This window comes from Enhydra lutris, unplaced genomic scaffold, assembly GCF_002288905.1.
Source record: "Enhydra lutris kenyoni isolate GAN:26980312 unplaced genomic scaffold, ASM228890v2 scaffoldscaffold46, whole genome shotgun sequence".
In the NCBI taxonomy this organism is placed as follows: Eukaryota; Metazoa; Chordata; class Mammalia; order Carnivora; family Mustelidae; genus Enhydra; species Enhydra lutris.
In genome coordinates, this window is record NW_019154130.1 from 15,311,174 (window position 1) to 15,336,847 (window position 25,674).

The 25,674-nt window shown below is 38.5% G+C and overlaps 1 protein-coding gene across 1 annotated transcript in view; it reads right to left on the minus strand.

The window, feature by feature from the left end:
- Positions 1 to 25,674, minus strand: part of LOC111156446 (signal peptide peptidase like 3) — a 146,921-nt gene that overhangs the window by 29,347 nt on the left and 91,900 nt on the right. Inside the window, exon 2 of the mRNA XM_022517359.1 lies at positions 21,831 to 21,908. Coding sequence (XP_022373067.1) covers positions 21,831 to 21,908 — 78 coding nt within the window. The remainder of the gene's footprint in view (positions 1 to 21,830; positions 21,909 to 25,674) is intronic.

Sequence of the window (25,674 nt, forward strand, 5' to 3'; positions counted from 1 at the left end):
AAACAGGTGATCACCCGATACCCCTGCCCCACCACGCCCTAACAAGTGAGAGAGTTTCTTGGGACGGTGGGCTACTGCAGACTGTGGATACTGCGGTTCGCGGAGATTGCCCAACCCCTCTATGAACTGATTAAGGGAGGACTCACTACGGTAGAGTGGACAGCTGAGGCAGAAGGAGCATTTCGAAAATTACAAACATCCTTACTGAGTGCCCCAGCACTGGCCATCCTGGATGTTACCAAGCCCTTCCACTTGTATGTACATGAAAAGGCAGGGGTGGCCAAAGGGGTTTTGACTCAGACTCTGGGGCCTTAGCAAAAGCCAGGAGCCTATCTTAGCAAAAAAAAACCTAGATCCAGTAGCGGCTAGGTTCCCCCCTTGCCTCCGCATAATTGCTGTCATGGCCCTCCTGGTCAAGGATGCAAGTAAATTAACTTTGGGTCAAAATCTCATCTTGACCACTACTCACGCTATCGAAGGCCTCCTCCGGACCCCACCAGACCGATGGATGACAAACGCCCGAGTGACAGGGCATCAAGCCCTCCTCTTCAACGAACCGAAAATGATTTTCAGGCCCCCGGCGGTGCTAAATCCAGCCACGTTGCTGCCAGAAAAGCTAGCTGACCACCCACATGACTGTGGGGAGGTCCTAACCCAGATCACAGAAATAAGGCCTGACCTCAGAGACACTCCCCTCCCAGATGCGGAGATGACTCTGTTCACAGATGGGAGGAGCTACACGGCCGATGGAAAGAGGTATGCGGGGGCTGCGATGGCTTCTCCTGAACAGGAACTCTGGAAGGCAGCCCTGCCACATGGAAGCTTGGTGCAAAAAGCGGAGTTGATTGCACTCACCAAAGCACTGCAGATGGCCAAGGGTAAGACCGCCAACATCTATACGGACAGCAGGTACAGCAGGTATGCCTTTGCTACTCTCCATATACGTGGGACTATTTATAAAGAAAGGGGCCTATTAACAGCAGAAGGAAAAGAAATTAAAAACAGAAAAGAAATATTGGCTCTCCTCCAAGCTATTTGGGACCCAAAGGAGGTGGCCGTTATGCATTGCCCGGGGCACCAAAAGGGGACTAATCTGGTTTCAAAAGGAAACCAATAAGCAGATCGAACAGCAAAGCAAGCAGCCAGGGAAACGGCTCAAGAACTGGTTACACTCCCGGCTCCAGCCCTACCAGAAAAAACAGATTATTCACAGGAAGGTTTAAAATATTTACAAAAATGGACTAAATTAGACTATGAAGGGGATTGGGCTAAGACTAGGGCAGGAAAGTTAATTCTTCCTCCAAGGCTAGGAAAAAAAAAATTAGTAAGCCAAATACATCAGGGTACTCATTTAGAGACACGCAAGCTTAAGGAGCTCGTGGGTAAACAGTTCCAGGTTTCTAAATTAGGGTGTATGGCTCAGGATGTGGTTGATAGATGCGCTCAATGTTAGGCTGTAAATGCGGGAGAAACTAGGATGGGAAGAGGAAAAAGAGAAAGAGGAAGGGAACCAGGAATTTATTGGGAAGTAGATTTTACAGAGATGAAACAAGGAAAGTATGGACACAAGTATATGTTAGTTTTTGTGGCTACCTTTTCAGGCTGGTTAGAGGCTTTTTCCGCCAAACATCAAATGGCAGGAATGGTAGCCAAAACACTACTAAGAAGAAATAATTCCTAGGTTTGGGTTGCCTCTCCCGATTGGGTCAGACAAAGGCCCTCCATTTGTGAGTTCAGTCTCAAAGGCATTGGCCAAGGCCGTGGGCACTAATTGGAAACTACACTGTGCCTACCGGCCCCAGAGCTCCGGACAAGTAGAGAGAAGGAACCGGACTCTTAAAGAGACCTTAACAAAGTTAATTCTGGAGACTGGCGGTGGATGGGTGGATCTTCTTCCCTTTGCCCTCCTTAAGGCGCGATGCACACCCTACTTAAACAAGGTTACCCCATTTAAAATAATGTTTGGGCGACCCCCTCCACTCCACCCATGGCTACAAGAGGTTGCCCTAGCGGAAATGACCGATCAGTCTGTACTCCAGTCACTGAAGGCATTACAGTCTGTCTTAAAAAGAGCCCACACAGGGATCCGAGCTGCCTACACTGAGACGGAGACAGAGTAGAACCACATCCTTACCAACCCGCAGACTTGGTTTGGATATGCATTCACCGAGTGGAAAACTTAGAGCCCCACTGGAAGGGACCATTCATGGTCATCATGACCACCCCCACGGCAGTACAAGTAGAAGGCATCAGGGCTTGGATTCACGCGTGTCATGTCAAACGAGCCGAAAACAAGGACACCCCCCAGAAATGGGAGCCACTGCCGGTGGACCCCACTAACTGTGGACTAAAACTAAGACTCAAAAGGGTTTCATAACTTGGTCACTTTTAACCCTGTTCCTACTCAGCAGCAGCCAGAGGACACCTCATCGGCCTAAAACAGCCCAATAGAGAATCAGAAAAACAGCGGATGGAACAACACTCGAGGTTAACGACACCTCAGGTCAGCCTGTTTTCACCCTCAAGAACTGGCTGAAGAGTCAAAGAATTGACTAATCTCCAAAGAAAAGGGGGGAATGTTAGGGCCAATTTAATGTTAAAACCTGTTTAACTATTAGGGCCTGCTTAGCCAGAGCAACTCCATATTGCCTAGGTAGCCATATTGTTGTTTACATCCACGGACTTCATTCCGGGAATAAATGCCCCCGTAGTTCCTGGTATGGTTCCGGGTATCGATTCCGGGAGTAAATGCCTTAAACAATAGAAGCCATGTACCTTGGGTCTGTGGTTATGCCCTATAAAACCAGCCTGTGAGATCGGGACGGGGTCGCTCTCTTCGGAGGCGGCCCTGGCTAGTCAAACTTCTAATGCTTGGCATAGAATAAGGCATTACATAACTTTCACTTTGTCTCAGTCTCGTTCCTTTGATAACGGACCCCAACATTAGGGACTGAATGTTTGTGTGCCCACCCCGGGCCCCCCGCAAAAGTTCATTTGTTAAAGCCCTAACTCCTAGTATGATGATATTTGGTGACTGGATCTTTGGGATGTAATTCTGCTAAAGTCATGAGGGCAGAGCCCTCATGATGGAATTAGTATCCTCTTAAGAAGAGATACCAGAGAGCTTGGCTCTCTCTCCCCTGAGTGTGCACACACCAGGGAAAACCATGTGAGCACTCATGGAGAAGGTAGCTGTCTGCAGGCCACAAAGAGTGCTCACCAGAACCCAACCATGCTGGCACCCTGACCTTGGATTTCCAGCCTCTGGAACTGTGAAAAAATAAACTGCTGTTGTTTAAAGCCATCCGGTCTGTGGTATTTTGTTATGGCAGCCCCAGCTAACTAATAGAGATTAGAGATCATACTTTTTATGCCTTGTATCCACTTACTGAGACTTCTTTTATGTCCCAAAATATGTTCTATCTTGGTAAATGTTCCAAATGCACTTTGGAAGAATGCATATTCTCCTGTCAGTTGGGAGTGTTCTAGGAGTATCAGGTTAAGCTGGTTGAGAGTATCATTCAAGCCACTGATTTTCTGACAATTTATCAAGTACTAAGAGAGAGGTACTGAAATCTTCAGCTATATTTGTGAATGTTTTATTTCTTCTTGAAGTCTATCAGTTTTTGCTTCATGTATTTTGAAGATCTTTTATGTGATGCATAAACATTTAGGATTATGATTTATTGGTTAACTGATCCCTTTATCATTATGAATTAACCTTGTCTGTAGTAACATTTCTTGCTCTGAAAGCTGCTTTGCCTGATATTACTACAGTTAACTCCAGCTTTCTTTTGATGAATATAAGGTATGTCTTTTCTCAACTTTTTACTTTAAATCTTGTTCTAGCTTATAGCTATAATGTACTTCTTGTACGCCGCATGTAAATGGAGCTTACTTTTTAATTCAATTTGACAATTACTACCTTTTGATTGCAGTATTTAGACCAATTTCATTTAACAAGATTGTTGTTGTGATTAGTTTTGAGACTATCATGTTGCTATCTGTCCTATCATTTTTTGTTGTTCCCCTTTACCTGACTTCTTTTGGATAAATGGTTTAAAGGAAAAAAAGGTTTATTTATTTACTCTAGAGAGAGAGAGCACAATCAGGGGAAGGGGCAGGGGGAGAAGGAGAGAAATTCTTAAGCAGATTCCTGCTGAGCATGGAGCTGGATGTGGGGCTCAATCCCAGGGCCCTTAGATCATGACCTGAGCCAAAATTAAGAGTCAACCACTTAACCAACTAAACTACACAGGTACCCCAGGATTAAGAGTATTTAAATGATTCTCTTTTTATCTCTTTTGTTGACTTACTATCTGTAACTTGTTATTTTAGTGGTCACTGAGCATTTATATTAAAACATCTTTAACCATACAGTGTACCTTCAAGTTATATTATGGTACTTCATGTGTAGTATAAAAACCTGACAAGTTTACATTTGTTACCCTGAACCTTTGTACTATTTCCATGCATTTTTTACATGTTATGCTATAAACTGTACAATATACTGTTTTGTTTACATAATTATATTCTAAAAAACTTTAAATAATAAGAAAATAGTCCTTTTATACTTATCAATATTGTTACCATTTCTGGTGATCTTTATTCCTTTGTGTAGATCCAGATCTCCAGCAGTACCATTTTTAATCTGCTTGAAGTACTTCCCTTCACATTTCTTACAGGGCAAAGTGGTTTTGTGTTATCTGCAAACATCTGTATTTTGCCTTCATTTTTGAAAGATTTTTTGCCAACAGAATTTGTCAACACAGAATTTTATGTTGATGGTTTTTCCTTTCTGTGCTTTAAAGCTGTTGTTCCACTGTCTTCTCACTTAACATTATTTTCAGTGAGAAACCTGGTGTTTATTCTTATCTTTGTTCCTCTCTATGTAACATGTTCTTCTGCCCACCCCCACTCACTCCTGGCTCCTTTTTAGATTTTCTCTTTTATGACAGCTTTTGAGTGATTTGATTATGCTATGCCCTGGAGTAGTTTTCTTCGTGTTTTTGTGTGCTATGAGTTTAAGTTTCTTAGATCTGTGGGTGATAGTTTTCTTCAAGTTTGGAAAAATTTTGGCCATTAATTCTTCAAGGATTTTTCTGTCCTTCCCTTTCTTCTCTCTTGCAGAGATTCTGATTGCCCATATATTAGCCCCCTGGGGGTTGTTCTTTGATGTCCATAGGTCAAAGACACTCTTTCCATTAAGAACATTTTTTCCCTCTTTTCTGTATTTTGTTTTGGATATTTTCTGTCACTGTACCTTCAAGTTCCTAATCCTTTCTTCTGTAATGTCTAATGCTGTTAATCCCTCCCAGTATATTTTGTTCAGGTTTTAAAACTTTTTATTTACATATTTAAAAATTTGTGCAGTCCAATAATTAAAATCATTTGAACAAAAAAACCCCACTCTGATTAAACAGCATTTTGCAGCCTGCAAGACACCTTAGAACAGCTTGATTTTCCTCTAGATTTCACTGTTGTCCCACCCAGCTCTTTCAGCAGCATGCAAGTTTTCCTTTCCTGCCAGCCAGACAAGCAGATGAGAGAAGTATGTGACCTTTGTTGTCCATAGTCTTCAATTCTTTGATGTGAAAAGGGGCAGCAGTCATTAACTTGATCCAAACTCTTTGCATCTTATAAACAGCTAGAAGCAGTAAAGTACGCAATGCTTGTGGAGTACAGTGCATATTGGCAGTACGTGCCCTATTAGAATTTTCCTACTTGCTCCTTCTGTTGTTTGAGGGTAGGTAATTTTTCTCTTGCATTTCTATCTTCTTCAATTTTGACTTACTGAATTTCCCAATCTCAGCCATATCAGGTTTGTGAGACATGGTTACAGAGGAAGCAGAGTGAGGTGCATGAGCAAGCAGTGTCTGGTCTGAGCAGTGGCTGCCACTGAGTTCCCATTCCGTGTATTTTTTTTTTTTTTTTTAAATCTCAGATGTTGCTGTTTTTCACTTCCAAAGGCTTAACTTTGGGTATTATTTTATTTATCCATGTATCTCTCTAACTTTTTGTACAGATGGATTGTAATTTATAATATCAGTTTAATGTACTTCTTTGGTAATTCCAAGGTATGTGTCAGTTCTGGGTTGGTTTTGACTGAAGATTCATCACTGGGCATGTTTTCCTTCTTCTTTGCTGCCTAGTCACCTCTGCTTGTATGCCAGACATTATGAGTTTTACTTTGTCTCAATATTTTTATGTTCCTACAAATCTTCTTGAGCTTTGTTCTGGAATGCTGTTAGTTACTCAGACGTAGTGTGTATTCAGGTATTACTGTTGTAATTTATTAGGCAGTGCTCAATTTAGGGTAATTACTCTCTACCAACTGAGGTACTCTACCCAATGCCATATGAATCATAAGGTTTTCCAACCCAGCTGAGGGAGTAGGCACTCTTCTTCTACTCCTTCCACATTATTCTTTCCTTAGCTTCAGGTAATGTCCTCTTCAGGCATGCAGTGATCAATACTCCAATGACTTCTCAAAGGGTGCATCTGCAGATCTCTGGGGTTTTCTGTCTTTAAAGCACTTTTGTCTTTCATACTCTGTCCTATTAACTCTGGCTGCCTTACGCTTCCTGGACTCTCAGCTCTGTCTTTTTGAGGAAGGGGATGTCTCTCCCTACACCATTACCTAGAAATTGTCTTTAATGTTTTCTCTTTTTCTTAAATTTATTTTATATCTATCTATTTATTCATTTACTTATGTATTTCTTTGACACAGAGAGAGACAGCTAGAGAGGGAACACGAGCAGGGGGAGTAGGAGAGGGAGAAGCAAACTCCCCTGTGCAGGGAGCCCGACATGGGGCTTGATCCCAGGACCCTGGGACCATGACCTGAGTCGAAGGCAGACACTTAACGACTGAGCCACCCAGGCGCCCCTTAAATTTATTTTTGACTAGTAAAAACTGTACTATTTATGGTATACAACATGATGTTTTGATACATGTATACACTGTGAAATGATCACCACAATAAAACTAACATATCCACTGCTTCCCGTAATTATCTCTTTTTCTCATGGTCAGACACCTGAAATCTATTCTCTAAGCAAGTTTTAAGTACAGAAGTACATTAACTATAGTCACCACAATGTACATTAAGTCTCCAGAACTTATTCATCTTATACCTGAAGATTTGTACCCTTTGAACAATCTGTCCCCTTTCCCCTAACCCTCTAGTGTCTGGAGATCATATGATAATTGTCTTTCTCTGACTGACTTATTTCGCTTAGCATAATATCCTCTGGTTCCATCCATGTGGTTGTAAACGGCAACACCCTTTAAAACATGGATAATAACACTGCTCTTCTGAATACGGTCAGGACTCTGATGCACTGGCCTTCCTGGGAGTTTATAATTAAAAAAAAAAAAAAAAAAGCCCTGTATTTTAGAACATTCATCTTCTCATATCTAGTATCAGGGACTTCTATTTCTCCAGCAATGAGAGGAAGACACTTTAACAGCGATTAGGAAGTATACAAGCTGTTCGCACCTCAGTCAGCCCTAGTTACTGCTACAGCCACTGGCTCCTGGGACAAACTCTACCCAGTCAACTTTGATTAGTTCCACAACTAACTAGACACAATGTTTTGCAAATATTTCTCCTGCTAAGACATTGGTCCTAGTTTTCAGTTTCTGTGGTTTTTAAACTTTAATCCATGTTCCTCGTGGAAAAGCTAAGAGAGTTAAACTCTAAAACTGGTGATATAATTCATGAGGACCTATCTGGAGCCATGGGAATATGAAGACCACTTCTTCCCCGTGGGGATGCTTTGGAAAAGACCTGTATTAATTTAAATTGCATTTTTCAAGTTCATTTACGAGTGGAAATAACAACAACAACATTTGTTATGCCTACTCTGCTTAGAATCTTGAAGACAGCATGATACATTTACAGAAACTGTTAACCCGCATCTCAACCACTGGGGCTGGCTATTACAAATTGTTAGCTTTTCCTATGCTTTCTCCTGGTCATTATAATGATGTCTGGACTGGAAAGTTCCAGTCATCTTTCTGGTTTGACCCTCGGCACAGCTAGTACAAAGCCTCTGTCTTAACGTTGGGTAAATGAGACTGGCTGCTGAGTACTGTCAGATAGGCTTAGTGGTGATACCTAACTATAGTTCAATTTGTCATTACTAAGGACTATTTAAGACTACCCTGGCTGTTTTAAGGCAAGAATTCCCCTTCTTTCCAACTACTAGTAGGTTGTGATTAACTTAAAACCAGTTTTAGCTGTAACATTTTCTTAGACCCTAGTCTGGTAAGAACTGTTGCAGAAAACCTGAAACCTGAAAAGTTTTAGATAGGCTAATGAGGTACAAGATAGGGGTGTGGGGGTAAGCAAGCATGTATATGGTTTGAAGTTTACTTTGAGTTTCTTACTGCCACAAGTAAGCTTAGCTAAAATCAAGCACTGCTTGATAAACAGACCATGGGTCACTACTCCACAAAACAGAAATCTGGTTAAATGAGGTTGTGGGGCTCCATGTATTTGCTCAAACAGAAGATTCATGTATTGTAGCTTTACAAAACAAGATCAATGGACAACCTAGGTTTAGCAGATTCCAGGCCACTGTTACTGGGGTCCAGCAACAGTTACCCACACTGAGCAAGTGACAGCCAACTTAAGCTGTTTAAATAAAGTCTTGGCTGCTTCCTGAGCGGAATGATGAGCCTTTATCCCGCCTTACTTGGTGATCTTTATTAACTCTACAGACATGAAATTGCTTGTATGGACCGAGAAGCATTTGTTCCATCTTCATAAAAGACTATCTTTAACTCCACCCCCCCCATTCCCTGCCATCACAATCTCATTGTTATTACTACGCAATAACACACATTAATTCATCAGTGTTATCACTAGACATTCCAGCCAAATTGTATCTTGGCTATTTGCTTAACAGCAAGTCTGGGTTACTGAAATCAATGATCACTCACTCACAGAAAGACCTGAGCTGTGGCTATTTCATCACAACCACCTACCATCTCAGAAAAAGCCATCTAAATTATAGCATATCATTTGCTATTTTTAGTTGCCTTGTCATCAACTATGACTGAACAGAAAATAGTTATGGGTCAAGCTGTAGGAGGCATACAAATTTCTAATTATTGACGCTAGCAAAGAACCTATATGAAGAATCTACTACTAAGAATCCAGGTAAAAGAGATGATCTTCTGACTAAGCAACTGAAAACTTCCTCAGGATTAAAATAATGGTAATAGTTAACCTTTATTAGAGCTTTTCCTGTCAGGCATTACAAGCTAGCTGCTTTATGAGAAAGATTTGTTTCACAGAATAACTGTAACTAGTAATATCGACTGTATTTGGGAGAAAGAGCATTTAAAGATGTAATTAAATTAAAATGAGGGTGGAGAGGGTGGGCCCTGATCCAATCTGACTGATATCTTTATAAGAGGAGGAGATTAGGACAGAGAGCGACAGTCACCCCTGGCACATGCTTACATGTGAGAGAAAACCCTGCGAAGGGCACCATCTACATGTGAAGACAGCAACCTATAAGCTGTTTCAGAACGAGACCAACTCTGTTGACACCTTGATCTTGGACTTCTGGCCTCCTGAAATAAATGCCTGTTTTTAAAGTTAGATAGTCTGTGTTACTTTATTATGGCAGTTGTAGCAAACTAATATGACGATGCTCTATTATTATTATTATTATTTTTTTAAAAGATTTTATTTATTTATTTGTCAGAGAGAGAGAGGGAGAGAGAGCAAGCACAGGCAGACAGAATGGCAGGCAGAGGCAGAGGGAGAAGCAGGCTCCCTGATGAGCAAGGAGCCCGATGTGGGACTCGATCCCAGGACGCTGGGATCACGACCTGAGCCGAAGGCAGCTGCTTAACCAACTGAGCCACCCAGGCGTCCCTGATGCTCTATTATTAACCCTATAAGGTAAGGAAACGAAGGTTCTCACTATACACCCTGCCTTGGCTATAATATCAACCCTTCCAAAACAAATTAACTTCTATTTTTTTGAAAAAATATAATGATTACTAAAAAACCCAAACAGGAGAAAAAGGTAAACAGACTCCCCAATTCCCTATCTCCAGAGATATATGCATTTGGTATACAACTGCCTTTTTTAAAAATGAGGATCAATACAGTATTATTTCACAAATTAATATTTGGAATAGTATTCCAAGGATGTCTTTTTACATCAATACACATTAGTTTTTTTCTCATTAAAAACAAACAATAACAACAACAACAACAACAAAAACACAAGAAACAAACTACACAGTATTTCTCCTTGAGTTAACTTAACCTGATACCATTTTTGGATGAACTGCATATATCCTACCTTATTACACAAGCATCCTTTTATAATAAGATGATATGGTTTTACACTGAACTGGGAAGGGTTCAACTGATAACTGAGCCTGCCTGCTAATTAGTGTCAGAAAGAACCAACTGATCAATGTTCTTCAAATTTAAATTTGTGAATAAGTGAAAATCTTAAGTGTGCCTTTTTGGGGTCACTTTGACGTACATGTCACAAGTAATATATCACAGACACTAACTACAGGAGGAAGTGGCTTAATGTTCTCTGAGTGCTCTAATAAGATTTTATTTTGGCTGAGCTGGAAATCTGGTCGTATTTGCTCCAAATTTTTTCAGACTAAAACTAATTCAGCTGCAAGGAACAGAACTTTAGGAAATCAACTACTCATGTCTTTATGTACTGGACTGGATTATAAAGGATTTTCTAAAGAAAGTCCTAGGTCTGTGGGAATTTCCACTGCTTGCCTAGAACAAGAGGAAATACGGGCTTATCATTAGGCCTTTTTAGGTTCCTTAGTTCTGATGAAAATACAAATGTGCTCTGAGCACTGTTCAGACAAAGAGGTCTGTACTCGCCCAGCCACAGAGTACACGTCTGGACTGCTGCCAACATTTATCAAGAGATCAATATTCAGGACTAATCATCTGAAGAACGAACAACCCATTCATTTCCCTAGATATTCTAAAATATAGTATTAGACCAGAGCAAGCTAGCAATCTGAACCACAACTTTCTGCTGCTGGCTGTGTGCCTCTAATGTTAGCAAAATTACTTTTGCTGAAATGTATTTTCATGAAATGACCTTCTAGCTGCTTTTGAAGGGCACTGTAATTCATTCAACAAACACCTGAATGCTTATTTTGAACTGCTATGAAACTCAAAGTTTCTCTTCTTTCTGAGGATCTTCAGGATAAAGGTCTGTCTGATCTTAAGACCAACAACAGTTGTAATTCACCTGAACAACCAGGTTCTTTTTATTCAACAGCACTGTAAAGGTTTTCTTTTCTTCTTAAAGTTGGCTGCTAGAAGGCTTACTGTGCTATTTGTGGACCACCAGTAATAAAGGTGTTGGCCAGTATGGTTTGCATTTTTAGAATTATTTTTGGCTCTCTGTCTCCACCCATACTTTTTCTTTTCTTTGGCCCCATTTTAATTTACCTTATCTCATCACAAGCTGGAAAACTCTAGCGAATGGCCTGAAATCCTTTTGAACAGGGCAGAGCAAAAATAAACAATTGCAGGAAGCAAAATGGAGCTGAGAACATATTTGCTGAGTTATACTTGTTCATTCATTTGAATTCTGAAAACAGAGTACACTGTGAGTACTGGAGAAGAAAGGCAAATTGGAATTTTTTACCTTAATATTTTAATAATACCATGTTTTTTGATCATTCTAATATCAGAAGCAGGTGCAATGAAGAGAGGAATTCAATTGGTCAGAGAAAACACTACATGGCTGAATTGGACTTAAGCTAGATGTGTGTTTCTAGAAAACTCAGTGGTTTTTTATAAATGGAACATTTTAAAAAGAGTTGATGGAACTGTTAAGTATATCTAGGAACTTGTCGATATACATTACAATGTACATAATCATTCCCTAATAAATTCAGATTTCTGTATATGATTTTTTAAAAGATTTTATTTATTTATTTGACAGAGAGAAAGAGAGTGAGTGAGGGAATATAAGCAGGGGTAATGGGAGAGGGAAAAGCAGGTTTCCTGCCAAGCAGGGAGCCTGATGTGCGGCTCAATCCCAGGACCCTGGGATCATGACCGGAGCTGAAGGCAGATGCTTAACAAACTGAGCCACCCAGGTGCCCCTGTATATGATGTTTTCTGAAGGTAGGAGAGATTATGAGGTGGCAACAAGAGCAGTTAAAAAGGTAACACGTCAAATGCCACAGCACTGTGTGATCAACACCTGTCATGACACTGTGGACCACGATGGAATTTGTTTCTATTAACCTGGTCTGACTCTACAGTGATACACACATTTAGTGTGAAGGGCAACACAATCACAGAAAGTGCTTTTCTTATACTCTCTGCAGTCTCACTAACTTGATGACATTGTCTTCCTAGAGTAGGTCTGGGTATAAGAAAATAAATTGCCTTTACCATTAAAGAAAGCACAGGTAAGTGCTTGTCTTAGGAAAAAGGTAGTAGTTACCCTACAGTTACAGAAGTTCTGTTCTTCCTTCATACAGCAACTTTATATAGGGATTATAGATAAATATATATTAAATAATTATCTTCCTAGAGAGATAGGATATAAAATATGTCTTCCTTTGGATTTTCTTTTAGATCTATTTCAAACCTGTTATTTCTGTGTCTATGATTCCTGATGAAACAGAACTTAAATATCTTGCCACTAAGGAGCTGTGGTTGGAAGTTTATTCTGTCTCTCTTTCTCACTGTTAATGCTCTTCTGTAGTTTGTCATAGTTTGTCAAACTCTTCAGGGACATACTGATTAAATGAGTAATTATATTTTTTCCTGAGCAAGTGGAAAGAGTAAGGAGAGACAGGTGTCAGTTTAAGTAATATATTACTTATTACAGTAAACTATTTTATGCAAAGCTCAGCCAAGGGATGGCAAACATAAGGGTTCCTAAATTGAGGATTGGCTTTGGCTTTTAGAATCCAGTTTTACACAGTATAGTTTTTCCTTCTGTACTTAAAAACGTGAAAGCCTGGTAAGAAATAACCTGTACAATTCACAAATCTTTTATCCAATATTTTATGATATTCCCCATGTCTTCACAGCTCTGAGTAAAATGTGATAATGTGAATGAGTAAATAATATAGTCTTATGGTCTCAGAGGAGATATGAACATATCTGGTTGGGTAGTGGGGGAAGGGGAATAATACAAACTGTTCTATTCAAATTCAGGAATGTTTTTTGTGCGTGTCCTATAACGGGGGTAGCATGAAAAGTGAATCACGAAGCTAACGGAGAAAATTTCAGTAGCAGGTGGTGGTAAACCATGAAGGACAGTTCAAGAATAAAGAATGGAGGCACCGGGGTGGCTCAGTTGGTCAATCGTCTGCCTTTGGCTCAGGTCATGATCCCAGGGTCCTCGGGCAGAGCCTTGCATTGGGCTCCCTGCTCTGCGGGAGTCTGCTTCTCCCTCTCCCCCTCTCCACTGCTTTTGCTTGTGCACTCTCTCCCTCTCTCTAGCATGCTCTCTCTTAAATAAATAAAATCTTAAAAAAAAAAAAAAAAGAGTAAGACTGGAGGGGAATTTTTTTTCTTTTTAGCGAAAGAGAAAAACTTCGAGAACTTCAGGAGAGTTTCAAATAGATCTGTAAAGGGTAAACAACATATCAACAAATGAGCCCTGAAAATGCTACCAGCAATTAAGAACTAACAACTTAGAAAGTCAGGAAAGAGTATGCACAAAGTGTGTCACACAGGCCACTTGAATAGGCTCGGGTGTTAGGTCCCCATCCGCAGCCTAGTGAAGCAATCTTTCCCTGGTGATTTTTATGCACAATAAGGCCTGAAGACCACGGCTGAAGGAAAAAAAAAAAAAAAATCACAAAAAAAGGTTTATAAGAAAGCTTCTCATTCCTTCTGAGTTTACTACCAGATTACATTTATTTGGTTCAGATTTGAGATTGTTACTATTCTCAACAGTTGGCAGTAATAAAGTACTTAAATCCCAGCTTCGTCACTTATTACACTTGACCACTTAAACATTTCTGGGCCCAGTGTCCTCATCTGTAAAATGGGAATAACAATATGTATCTTATTGAATTAATATAAGGATTAAATGAGACTTTATGTAAAGCACTTAGAACCATACCTGTCACATAAATCCTCAGTAAACTATTAGCTGTTTTCTTCATCTTTGTCACATTTTTAAATTCAGTTAATATCACAGTAAAAAGATTATGAGAGCCAACAAAAATCATACATCTCCACCCACCCGCACACTAAGTAACAAAAGTCAACTCACAACAATTAAAAAGCATCTCAACTGTAGAAAACCCAAACAGTAGGAGTCAGACAGCATGTACACTGGGAAGCATCATTCAGAACCCACAGGGTACGCACTGGCTTTGCCTCAATGAACTCTCTGTAAATATTTTCATCAAGGAATCTATGTACAAAGAAGTCACAGGCCAGTTCTTCATCCAGCTATCCAACGTTTATGCAAAAGCAAGAATTAAGGAAATTACTTTGCTACTAGTTTTACCTCAATGATGACTTCAATTTTCACTTCTGTTATCACAAAGAGGTATTTTTGAGAAAAGAAATACATAAAACCCTACATGATCCTAATCAATGAGTAAAAAGAATCTATCAGGTTGAACTACATAAAACTGCCAATATTTGACAAGTTTTGACCTACCAAAGCAGTAATTGCAGTATTGCTTATTTACTAAATACTCAGAAAGAAAAAGATGTGAAAGCACTACTAAACTGGGCAAAGTACTACTAAAATATACTTCCAACTCCCTCTGGAAACCGTAAAGAGAGATACCGTTATTAAGTTAGAATAAATGACACTACTATTATTATAAATCATAGTAATACTCATTAATTAATCAAATTAACAACTGTCCAGATAGGGGTCTACAGAGGTTAAATTTCTTGTCCTAAATTAAAGAGAAAGGAGAGAACAGAACCGACATCAGTCTCTTGATAAATCGTATATGCTTTGTAATACCATGTTTCCACAAAAAGTCTGCTTCTTCTATAGAGCTTTCCATCTCAGAAATGGCATCATCACTGGATCCAGTTGTTTCGGCCATAAACCTTGGAGTCTTCTTGACTCCTCTCTCACACATACTATCCATTCTATCAGCCGTCTTGTCCTATCCACTGACATTTCACTCTACTACTATTAGCCCAGTTAAAGCCATCATGATTTCTTGCCTGTACGAGGGCAACATGCTCCCAGTTTCCCTTATTTCACTCTTCCCTCTTATCCAAAAGGCTATTTCTCATACAGAACCCACAACAATCTTTCTAAAACACAATCCAGATTATGTCACTTCCTGCTCTCAACCCTCTGTTGTAGGCCGATTTTTCCAACTGCACATGGAACATTTTTTAGGACAGATCATATGTTAGGCCATAAAATGAGCCTCAATAAATTTAAAAAGACTGAAATCATAAAAAGTATGTCTCTGACCATAATGGAATTGAATTAGACTCTTAAAATTTCTTTCAACAGAGAGAATTTTGAAATGTTCCCAAATAGTAGGAAAGTAAGCAACACACTTATAAAGAACCCATGAGTCAAAGAAAAAATCACCAGGGAAGTTAGTATCTTGAATTGAACGAAACAAAATATAACATAAAAAAATGTCTGGGATGCAGTTAAAGCAATGTTTAGAGAGAAATCTGCAGCTCTAATTGCCTATGTTAAGAAAGAAGAAAGGTTTCAAATCAGTAACTTCAGCTTCTTCTTTAAGGAACTAGGAAAAGCAGCACAAATTAAACCCACAGCAAGCAGATGGAAGGAATAATAAAAATTAAAGTGGAGATCAATTAAATCAGAAAATAGAAAAAAAAATGAAGAAAAAATAATGAAACCAAAACCCGTTTCTTTGAAAAGATCAGCAAAATTGATAAGCCTTTAGCTAGAGTGATCAAGGAAAAAAAAAGACTAAAGATACAAATGACTACAATAAAAAATTAAAAGAACATCACTACAGATCAATAAAAATTAAATGAATTATACATGAACAATATGAACAAACTGATGTCAACAAATGAAATCATTTAGAAAAGATGCACAAATCCTAGAAAGATAATTACCAAAACCAACTCAAAAAGAAACAGAAAATCTAAGTAGACTTAGAAGAAGAAATAAAATTGGTAATTAAAAATCTTTCCACATGCAACCATAAGAGAACTGGAATGGTTATACTAACATCAGATGACTTTCACGACAAAAACTATTTCTAAAAAGTGACATTTTATCTCAATCTATTAGGAAAATATAAAAATTATAAACAAAGTGAAAAGACAAAGCCACAGGTTAGGAGAAACTCTCTGCAAGCATTTTTCTGATAAAGGACTTGGACCCATAATATAAAAAGAATTATCAGAACAATAATAAGAAGGTGATACAATTTTAAAATGGACAAAAGATATGAATAGACACTTCACTAAAGAAGACACAAATATGGTAAATAAGCACATGAAAAGATGGTCAACACATCATTAGTCCCTAAGGAAATGCAAATCAAAACCACAGTGAGATACCACTTTGTATCCACCAAAACAGAATACAGTATCTATAATCAAAAGATAATAACAGAGGGGCGCCTGGGTGGCTCAGTGGGTTAAAGCCTCTGCCTTCGGCTCAGGTCATGATCCCAAGGGTCCTGGGATCGAGCCCCGCATCGGGCTCTCTGCTCAGCGGGGAGCCTGCTTCCTCCTCTCTCTCTGCATGTCTCTCTACCTACTTGTGATCTCTATCTGTCAAATGAATAAATAAAAAAAAAATCTTTATAAAAAAAAAAGATAATAACAGAAATTAGAACCCTCATACATTGCCAGTAGGAATGTAAAATGATGCAGCTGCTTTGAAAAACAGGGGCAGTTTCTCAAAATGTTAAAAATAGAGTTGCCATATGACCCAGCAATTCCAGTCCTAGGTATCTACTCAAAAGAAATGAAAACTTATGTCCCCACACAAACTTATACATGAATGTTCACAGCAGCCCAAATGTAGAAAAAACCTAAATATCTATCAACTGATGCATGGATAAACAAGATATTGGGAAATAAAAAGGAATGAAGTACTGACACATGCTACAACATGAATAAACTCTAAGAACATTAAGTGAAAGAGCCAGTCACAAAAGGCCATGTATTGCAGATTCTACTTAAATGTAAATTTCCAGAATAGGCAAATCTATATAGAGACAGAAAACAGATTAGTGGTTGCCTAGAACAAGGGATAAGGCAAAGGGGAGTGACTGCTAATGGATACAAGGCTTCCTCTGGGATAATAAAATTGTTCTAAAAGTGGTGACAGTTGTACAATTTTGTAAATACTAAAATTGTAAATACTAAAATTGTGCACTTTACATAGGAGAATTTTATCTATGTATAGATATGTATAAAGCTATTTAAAAAAAAAAAACCTACTAGGGGCACCTGGGTGGCTCAGTGGGTTAAGCCTCTGCCTTCAGCTCAGGTCATGATCCCAGGGTTTTGGGATCAAGCCCCACATCATGCTCTCTGCTCTGTGGGGAGCCTGCTTTCTCCTCTCTCTCTCTCTGCCTGCCTCTCAGCCTACTTGTGATCTCTGTCTGTCAATTAAATAAATAAATAAAATCTTTAAAACAAAACAAAACAAAACCCTACTAATACTTAAAAAAAAAGAAAAAGGAATAAAGTAGTGAACCAAGCAGGAAAAAAACAAAACCAAAAAAGGCTTCCCACAAAGGAAAGCCCAGCTTTAGACAGGTAAACTCTAACAAATATTTAAAGAAAAATAGTACAATTCTAACACAATCTTTTCAGGAAAATAAAAGAGGAAACACTTCTCAACTCATTCAATGAAGCCAGTATTATCTAGGTACCAAAATCATAAGAAGATGGATAACAAGAACAGAACAGACCAATATCCCTCATGAATACAGACACAAAAGTCTTTAACAAAATATGAGCAACGTTTAAAAGGGCATATAACAATGAGCTGAGATTTACCCCAGGAATACAAAGTTGGTTCAACATTAAAACATTAATATACCGTATTAATAGAACAATGCATAAAAGCCACATGACTATCTCAGTAAAAGCATGAAAATACATGACAAAACCCATTCATGATAAGAACTCTCCACAAACTAGACACAGGAAGAAATTTCCTCACTGATAAAGGCATTTATGAAAAACGTACAGGTAACACTGCACTTACTGGTGAACAATGAAATGCTTTCCCCTTAAGATGAGGAACAAAGCAAAGAAGGATGGAAGTGTGCTCTTTTCACTTTCTATTCAACACTTTACTGGAGGTTCTATCCTATGCAATAAGGGTGGGAAAAGGAGGAGGAGGAAAAATTAAAGGCATTCAGATTTGAAAAGAAGAAACAAAACTGTCTGTATTTGCAGACCACATTATCCTGTGTGTAGAAAAACCTAAGGAGTCTGTATACAAAAAACTATCAGCACAATAAATGAGTTCATCAAGCCACAGGATACCAGATCAACATACAAAATCAAGCATGGTTCTACATACTCACCAATGAAAAACCCAAAAATGAAACCAAGAAAAAAATTTCATCAAATACTATATCCAAAGAGAATGAAATACTCAGGAATATCCAAAAGAATGACATACTTAACAACAGAAGTGCAAGCCTTGTACATGGAAAATTACAAAGCATTACTAAGAAAAAGTAAAGTTCTAAGTAAATGGAGAGATAGTTGAGGTCTCTGAACAGGAAGACTCAGTTTTAGGAGAGCCACTCCCTGAAGTGATCTGCATATCCACAATACCTACAAAATCTCAGTAGACTTTTTTTGGTAGAAAACCACCAGCTAAATCTAAATTTACACAGAAATACAGAAGATCTAGAGTAGCAAAAATTCTAAAAAAGTACTAAGTTGTAAGACGAGTATGATGGATTTCAACAGTTATTATAAAAGCTACAGCAATCAAGACACTGTGGTACTGACCTAAGGAGAGATATATGGACCAAAGAACAGAAATTGGTATCCACGTTTACAGTCAACTGTGTTTTCACAGTGGTGCTGATGCAATTTGATGGGGAAATGGACACATTTTTCAATAAATGGTGCCGGAACAACTGGACAGCCACATTCATAAAATAAATTTACATTTTACTTCATGCCACACAGAAAAATTAACTCACAATGAATTATGGACTTAAATGAAAGCAATAAAACTAGAAAAATTTTTTAAAGAAAACATGAGAAACTCTTTGTGCCCATGGATTAGGAAACAACTTTTCACCAAAATGCGATCCATGAAACAAAAAGTTGGTAAGGTGGACTTTATTAAAATTAAAGATGCTTACACACTATGAAAATGAAAGACAGTATCAAGATGATGAAAGGCAGAGATTGGGAGAAGACATCTGCATCCTAGGACTGAGAGAGAACTTGTACCCAGACTATTTAAAGAAATGTTACAACTCAGTATAACAAAAACAACCCAATTTAAAAATGGCCAAAGATCTGAATAGACATTTCACCAAAGAAGAAAAATATATGGCCAACAGAGCACATGAAAAGATGCTCAACAACTTTTCAACATTCTAATCTGAATTATTAGGGAAATGCAACCAAAGCCAAAATGAGGTATCACTTCACATCCTAGTATCAAAATGGCTATAATAAAAGACCAGTAACGTGTGCTAAAAAAGGCTCAAACTGGCTACTGAACTGGTAATTAAAAATGGTTAAAAATAGTAAATTTTACATTATATTTTATCACAATAAAATTTTTTTTACAGTCCTACTACTTAAAAAAAGAGAGAGAGAAAGAAAGAAAGTAGTTAACAAAGTAGGAGAAAACAAAAATCATCTTCCCACAAGAGAAAAGCTGGACTTTAGATGGTATTACTGGTGAGTTCTAGCATATACATAAAAAAGAAGTAACACAATTTTGCATTATCTTTTCCAGGAAACAGAAGAAAACACTTCCAGACTTATCCAGTGAGGTCAATTTAAATTCCTTAAAGTATAAAAGATAGAAGGTACTGGACCAGAAGTATTAAGAACTGGGTTCTAGTCCAGAGTTTGTTACCAACTAGTTGTGTAATCTTTGTCAAGTTACTCCATCTTGTTGGGCTTCAATTTCTTCATTTGTAAAATAAAAGAGTTGACCAGAGAAGTCCTTTCCATCTATATAATTTTATGGTACACCTATTACATCAATTTTGTTCAAAATCTGCCCAGTCGTATAATTGGTATTAACTTTCTGGAAAACAATATGGCAATATGTATGTAGTAAGAGCCAGTTCACACTCGCTGGCAAAGTTTTTCAACTTCTGGATATTTGTCTTAAGGAAATAATTTAACCAGTCAAAGAACACATAAAAAGATGGTCACTTTAACAATCCACATGTCCAACAATAGTAGAGTAAGACAGTAACACAAAGACATATCAACTTACTAAAAATTAGTATGAAGATTATGGAAAATATTTTTTGTTAGGTAAAAATAATCAGAAAGTAAATGATTTAAAAATGAAAATGTACACTGTATATAAATTATAAACCAAAGTCATTTCTACTAATGAAAGCAGTATCAGAATTTTGAATCTACAAGATCTTGTTTTTTTTTTTTTTTTCCCCCCCCCCCAATGATTTTATTTATTTGACAGAGAGAGATCACAAGTAGGCAGAGAGGCAGGCAGAGAGAGAGAGGAGGAAGCAGGCTCCCTGCCAAGCAGAGAGCCCAATGTGGAACTCGATCCCAGGACCCTAAGATCATGACCTGAGTTGAAGGCAGAGGCTTTAACCCACTGAGCCACCCAGGTGCCCCTACAAGATCTTGTTTTTAATGACAAAGTAGTTTTTGAAATGTTGATACATTATATACTCAAAGAGAAAAAATCAGAAACATGTCCCAAGTATGATACAAAATATCAAGATTATGTTGATAAGGTTCTAAATTGCTCTAGCTTGAATAATGCTTCCTAAGAGTGGTTATGATTCTAGGGCTCTCAGTAGAAATCTTAATCATTCAAACTTTCATCAGCTGATACTGGAATTATCAATAGTATTTTACCATTCTACCCAGTTTTGAGATTAAGCCTAGAAGTCTGATTTTATCAAGTGCTCATTCAAATACAGCTATAATACTGGGCAGTTCAAAATCCTCACACCTGATTATTTCATTTATTACTGTCAACTCATTCCAACCTCTCTATTTAAAATTTCTCAGGCAGCCTTCATTTGTAAAACATCTGAGTTATACAACCACTAATTTCCTCTCTCTCAAGTAAGGAGGGAGAAGAAGAAGCCTCTAGCTTCTGGATTTTCCTTTGTATTCCATTCCTAGGGCTGTCTGGTAGGACAGGGATTTCAAGAGGATCCAGTCTCAGCACTGCCAAGGTTGGCAGAATACTTGGTGAATGATCTTGGCACAATCCTAAAAATAATAGGTTAAACCGTATGAAATCATTTCTGTAGGTCAAAAGAATAGACCATCAGTAACTGCATATGGCTCAACCAATGTCAATGCCTCCATATTAAGGAAAACTTTCTGTCCCCTTTCAAACTCTGTAGAATCACTGTCAAGGATTCTCTCCTTGATCTTTTCAATGAATACACTTACATGAGTCATTATTTCTAGAACCAGAATTAAAGCAATTTTAAATTTTAATTTTTAAGCAATTTTTACATGTTTGGATTAAAATGTTTTAACAGCAGCCAACCAAAGAATAAATATCAGAATTATCCCACTCTAACTCAATTCTTGTTAGTCATGTTTCTATTCACAGAGCAGTAAGTTTTCACACTTTCAGAGCAAGGCTTCTTCCAGCTCCAACTGAAATCCATCCATATTGAGAGCAACTCACCTGAAACTACCATAGACTATAAGCAGAATTGAAATCAGAAATGTAGACACTTGACTGGAATCCACCAGGGAATAGGCCCTAGAGAAATAAGAGGGGAAAAAAATTAGATCACATGCTACAAATCCTCATGGAGTTTACAGTCTGGTGGAGTTCTATCCCACTAAGCTTCATTATTGTCTTTAAGTTAAAAAAAAAAAAAAGTAAATTAGCATGAACAAACAGCATAATTAAAATGAGGTCTGCTAGTTTAATAGAAAGAATACGTGTGTAGGTTTGCAGCTATTATAAGTTAACATTCTCAGGATGTTAAATGATATCAATGTAAAAAATTCCACCTCTGTATACCACATATGCCTACAACATCCACTCCCAATTTAAGAAGTACCAAAATATATACCATCACTGTGCCAAAGATAAAAAAGTCTCAGTGATTAAACTGTTATCAGTTTACACTTGAACTGTTAATAGTATTTTACTGCTTTCCCTCAGTGATGAGGTGAAGCCTATATCTCCTCCCTGTATTCCATTTCCCTTTTTTAATTGCCCACTGGGTTCTCCCCATCCAGGTGTCCTACAGGAGTTCTTCCAAGGTAACAAGGTCCTAAATTAAAGTCAGTATACTTCCCTTCATACTTGATCCTCTTAAGGAATGGAATTACAATTCCCTCAGTTCAAAGCTAGAAGTCAGCTGCATTCTTGACACCCCCTTCTCTTTACACATTAACAACAGTCAGCAATTCTTGCAACTGCCACATCCCCAATCATCCCACTTCTCTAAATCCTACTGGCCAATTCTTTAGCTCTCTTCTAGGGCTTGACCAACAAAATTCTTGTGTATAAGCCTGTCTCCAGGAGTTAACCCTTCACACTAATCATTTTTGTTCACGATTTTCCTAAAAACAAATTTCTCATTTTTTTTTTTCATTCACCAAATATTTGATGATGCCTCTATGCTGGTACTCTGCTAGTGACTGGGGATACAGTAACAAATGAGACTGTCTTGGTCCCATACTGAATGTTCTAAAGGAATAAAAAAATTAAAGGGATGAAAACAAAAGTTCTTTCCAAAGGGATGAAAACAAAAGTTTAAAACAAGTAAATATCATCATGGAAAATGTTGTAAAGGGGAGAGAGAAAAGTACAAGGTCCTCTGAGAATATATAATAGGTGGGTCCTACTGAAGAATTGGGGGTGGGGGACTTTCCTTAGGGTAACAGATGAACAACTGAGATAAAAGACACTGTAATGGACCTGGTAATTGTTTTTAAGAGCTAAGAGCATCCCCAGCTTTCTGCTGAGCAGCTGTTGAATGGCTGTACCATTAAGCAAAAAAGGCAACATACAGAAGCAAATTCCTTGTATGTTGGGTTTTGGATTGTTGAGTAGACAGGTGGGTATGTGGGTCTAGAGCTCAGAAGCAGCTTGAGGACAAAGATATATATTGCGAGCTCATCACCTTCAACACGTTAATTGAAACCATAGGTGTGCATGAGACTGCCTAGCAGCAGTAAGAGGACCCAGGAGGAAAGCCTGAGAAACTTCTATAAAATATAAAGGTCAAGAAGGAGAAGCTGGAAAACACAAAGACATATATCCCAAAAATGGACGAGAAAAAAGAAGAAAACCCAGAAAACCCAGGATAGCACAGTGTGATGAGAGTATTTCACAGAGGCAGCAGGATCGGATGGTGCCTGAATTTAAACCCTTGCTTTAACACTTACCAGTAGTTACTCAACCTAAGTTCAGCCTCTTCACCTATAAAACGCAAATAATGGCACCTACCTTAAATAGATATTAAACTATCAAATGAGGGACACTGCATGGCTCAGTTGGTTAAGCATTTGCCTACGGCTCAGGTTCTGATCCTAGAGTCCTGGAATCAAGCCTCACACCAGGCTCACATCAGGCTCACATCTAACCTGCTTCTCCCTCTCCTTCTGCCGCTCCCCCATGCGGCAATTCCTACGAAGAGCTGAGCAGCTGAACTAGCAATCACTGTTAGTATTAGGAGGGAGAGGTCACCTGTGCTGAAGGCTGGGGAGATAGCAAGTAAGATAAAAACTGGTATCCACTGGATTTATTCACCAACTAAGTCTCCTGTGACCTTAACAAGAACACTTTATGGGGTGCCTGGGTGGCTCAGTGGGTTAAAGCCTCTGCCTTCGGCTCAGGTCACGAACCTTGGGTCCTTGGATAGCGCCCCACGTCAGGGAGCCTGCTTCCCCCCCCCACCCCCCTGCCTGCTGCTCTGCCTACTTGTGATCTCTGTCAAATAAATAAATAAAATCTTAAAAAAACAAACAAACAAGAACACTTTAAGGCATGGCAGTGATGGGAGTCAGGTTGGAACTGGCTGAGAATGAGAATCAGGCAAATGGAGACTGACATCTTTTTGAAAGGCACAAAGAAGGGAAGAGCAGTAGGAGGGGAATGTAAGGATAAGTGAGGCCTGGAAAAAATTTGTTTTAAAGATTTACTTATTTGAGAGAGAGATACCCCATGCACGTGCGGGGGGTGGGAGGGACAGAGGGAGAGAGTCTTAAGCAGACAAGCAGACTCTTCAAGGAGGGGGCTCGATCCCACAACTGCCTGAGATCACAACCTGAGCCAAAAGCAGTATGACACTTAACTGACTGTGCCACCCAGGGCCCCCAGGTCTGATTTTTTTTTTTTTAAGACAGGAGATACTCAACATTTTGTGTATGCTGACTGGAAATTATCCCAGTGAGAAGAGAAAGACTGGTGAATACAGAGGAGTTTAAACCTTTCTAAAAAATAGGACACACAATGAAATTCAATGGTAAGATACTGTGGTCTGTAGTGTGATTTTTTTTTTTGATCTTCAGTTTTTAGAGGCACATACTGCAGTGACTCTGGGTGAAATGATTTAATGTTTGCTTTAAAATGTCCGGGGGTGGGGAGGAGAGTAGGGATAGTTTTTTTTAAGGCAAAATTTTTAGTTATTGATGCTAGAATGATAGGTAGATGGGAATTCATTATAAAGCTGACCCTTGAGCAACCTAGAGGTTAAGGATGCTGAACCCCCTTCACAGTTGAAAATCGTACAACTTCTGACTCCCCAGATACTTAACTGTTACTAAACTACTGTTAACCAATAACATCAACAGTTGACTGATATTTTTTATGTTATACTACATGTTGTATTCTTATAATAAAGTTAGAGAAATATTAAGAAAATCATAAGGAAAGTGCATTTACAGTCCTGTAGTGTATTTACTGGAAAAAAAAAATCCATGTATATAAGTGGACCTGTGCAGTTCAAACCCATGTTATTCAAGAGTCAATTATACTCTTCCCTCTACTTTTGTGTATTTTGAAAAATTCCACAATAAAAAGTTAAAAAAGGAAAAAAACCATCTTTTTTCACAGCAACATGAAAACTGGTGAGACAGTTAAAAGTGTGAGAGGCAAATGGATACAGGAACGTCTGCTCTGGATCATGAGTTCTGAACCACAGTGCCCCACGGTAGGCAACCACCCCTTCCTAAAATTTCAGTCAGCAGAGGGAATGGAGATGCAGGCGACAGGACAGCCACCCTAGCTGCTCTGCCAGTCTGTGTTCAGCCGTGCAGCTGTTGAGTGGCCAATGTGTCCTCTTTCAGGCAGACAACCAGACGACAGACAGGGCTTACCCACCACAAGACTACATTTCGTATATTAGGAAAACAAATTCAATCAATGTCTCTTTATTTTAGAATTGAGTTTCTTGCTTTGACATAATCGCTTTTGTACATCTCTTCTTAAAATTTTGAGAACAAATGACCTCTGTTTAGACAGAACATTTTCTTTCTTTCTTTTTTTTTTTTTTTAAAGATTTTATTTA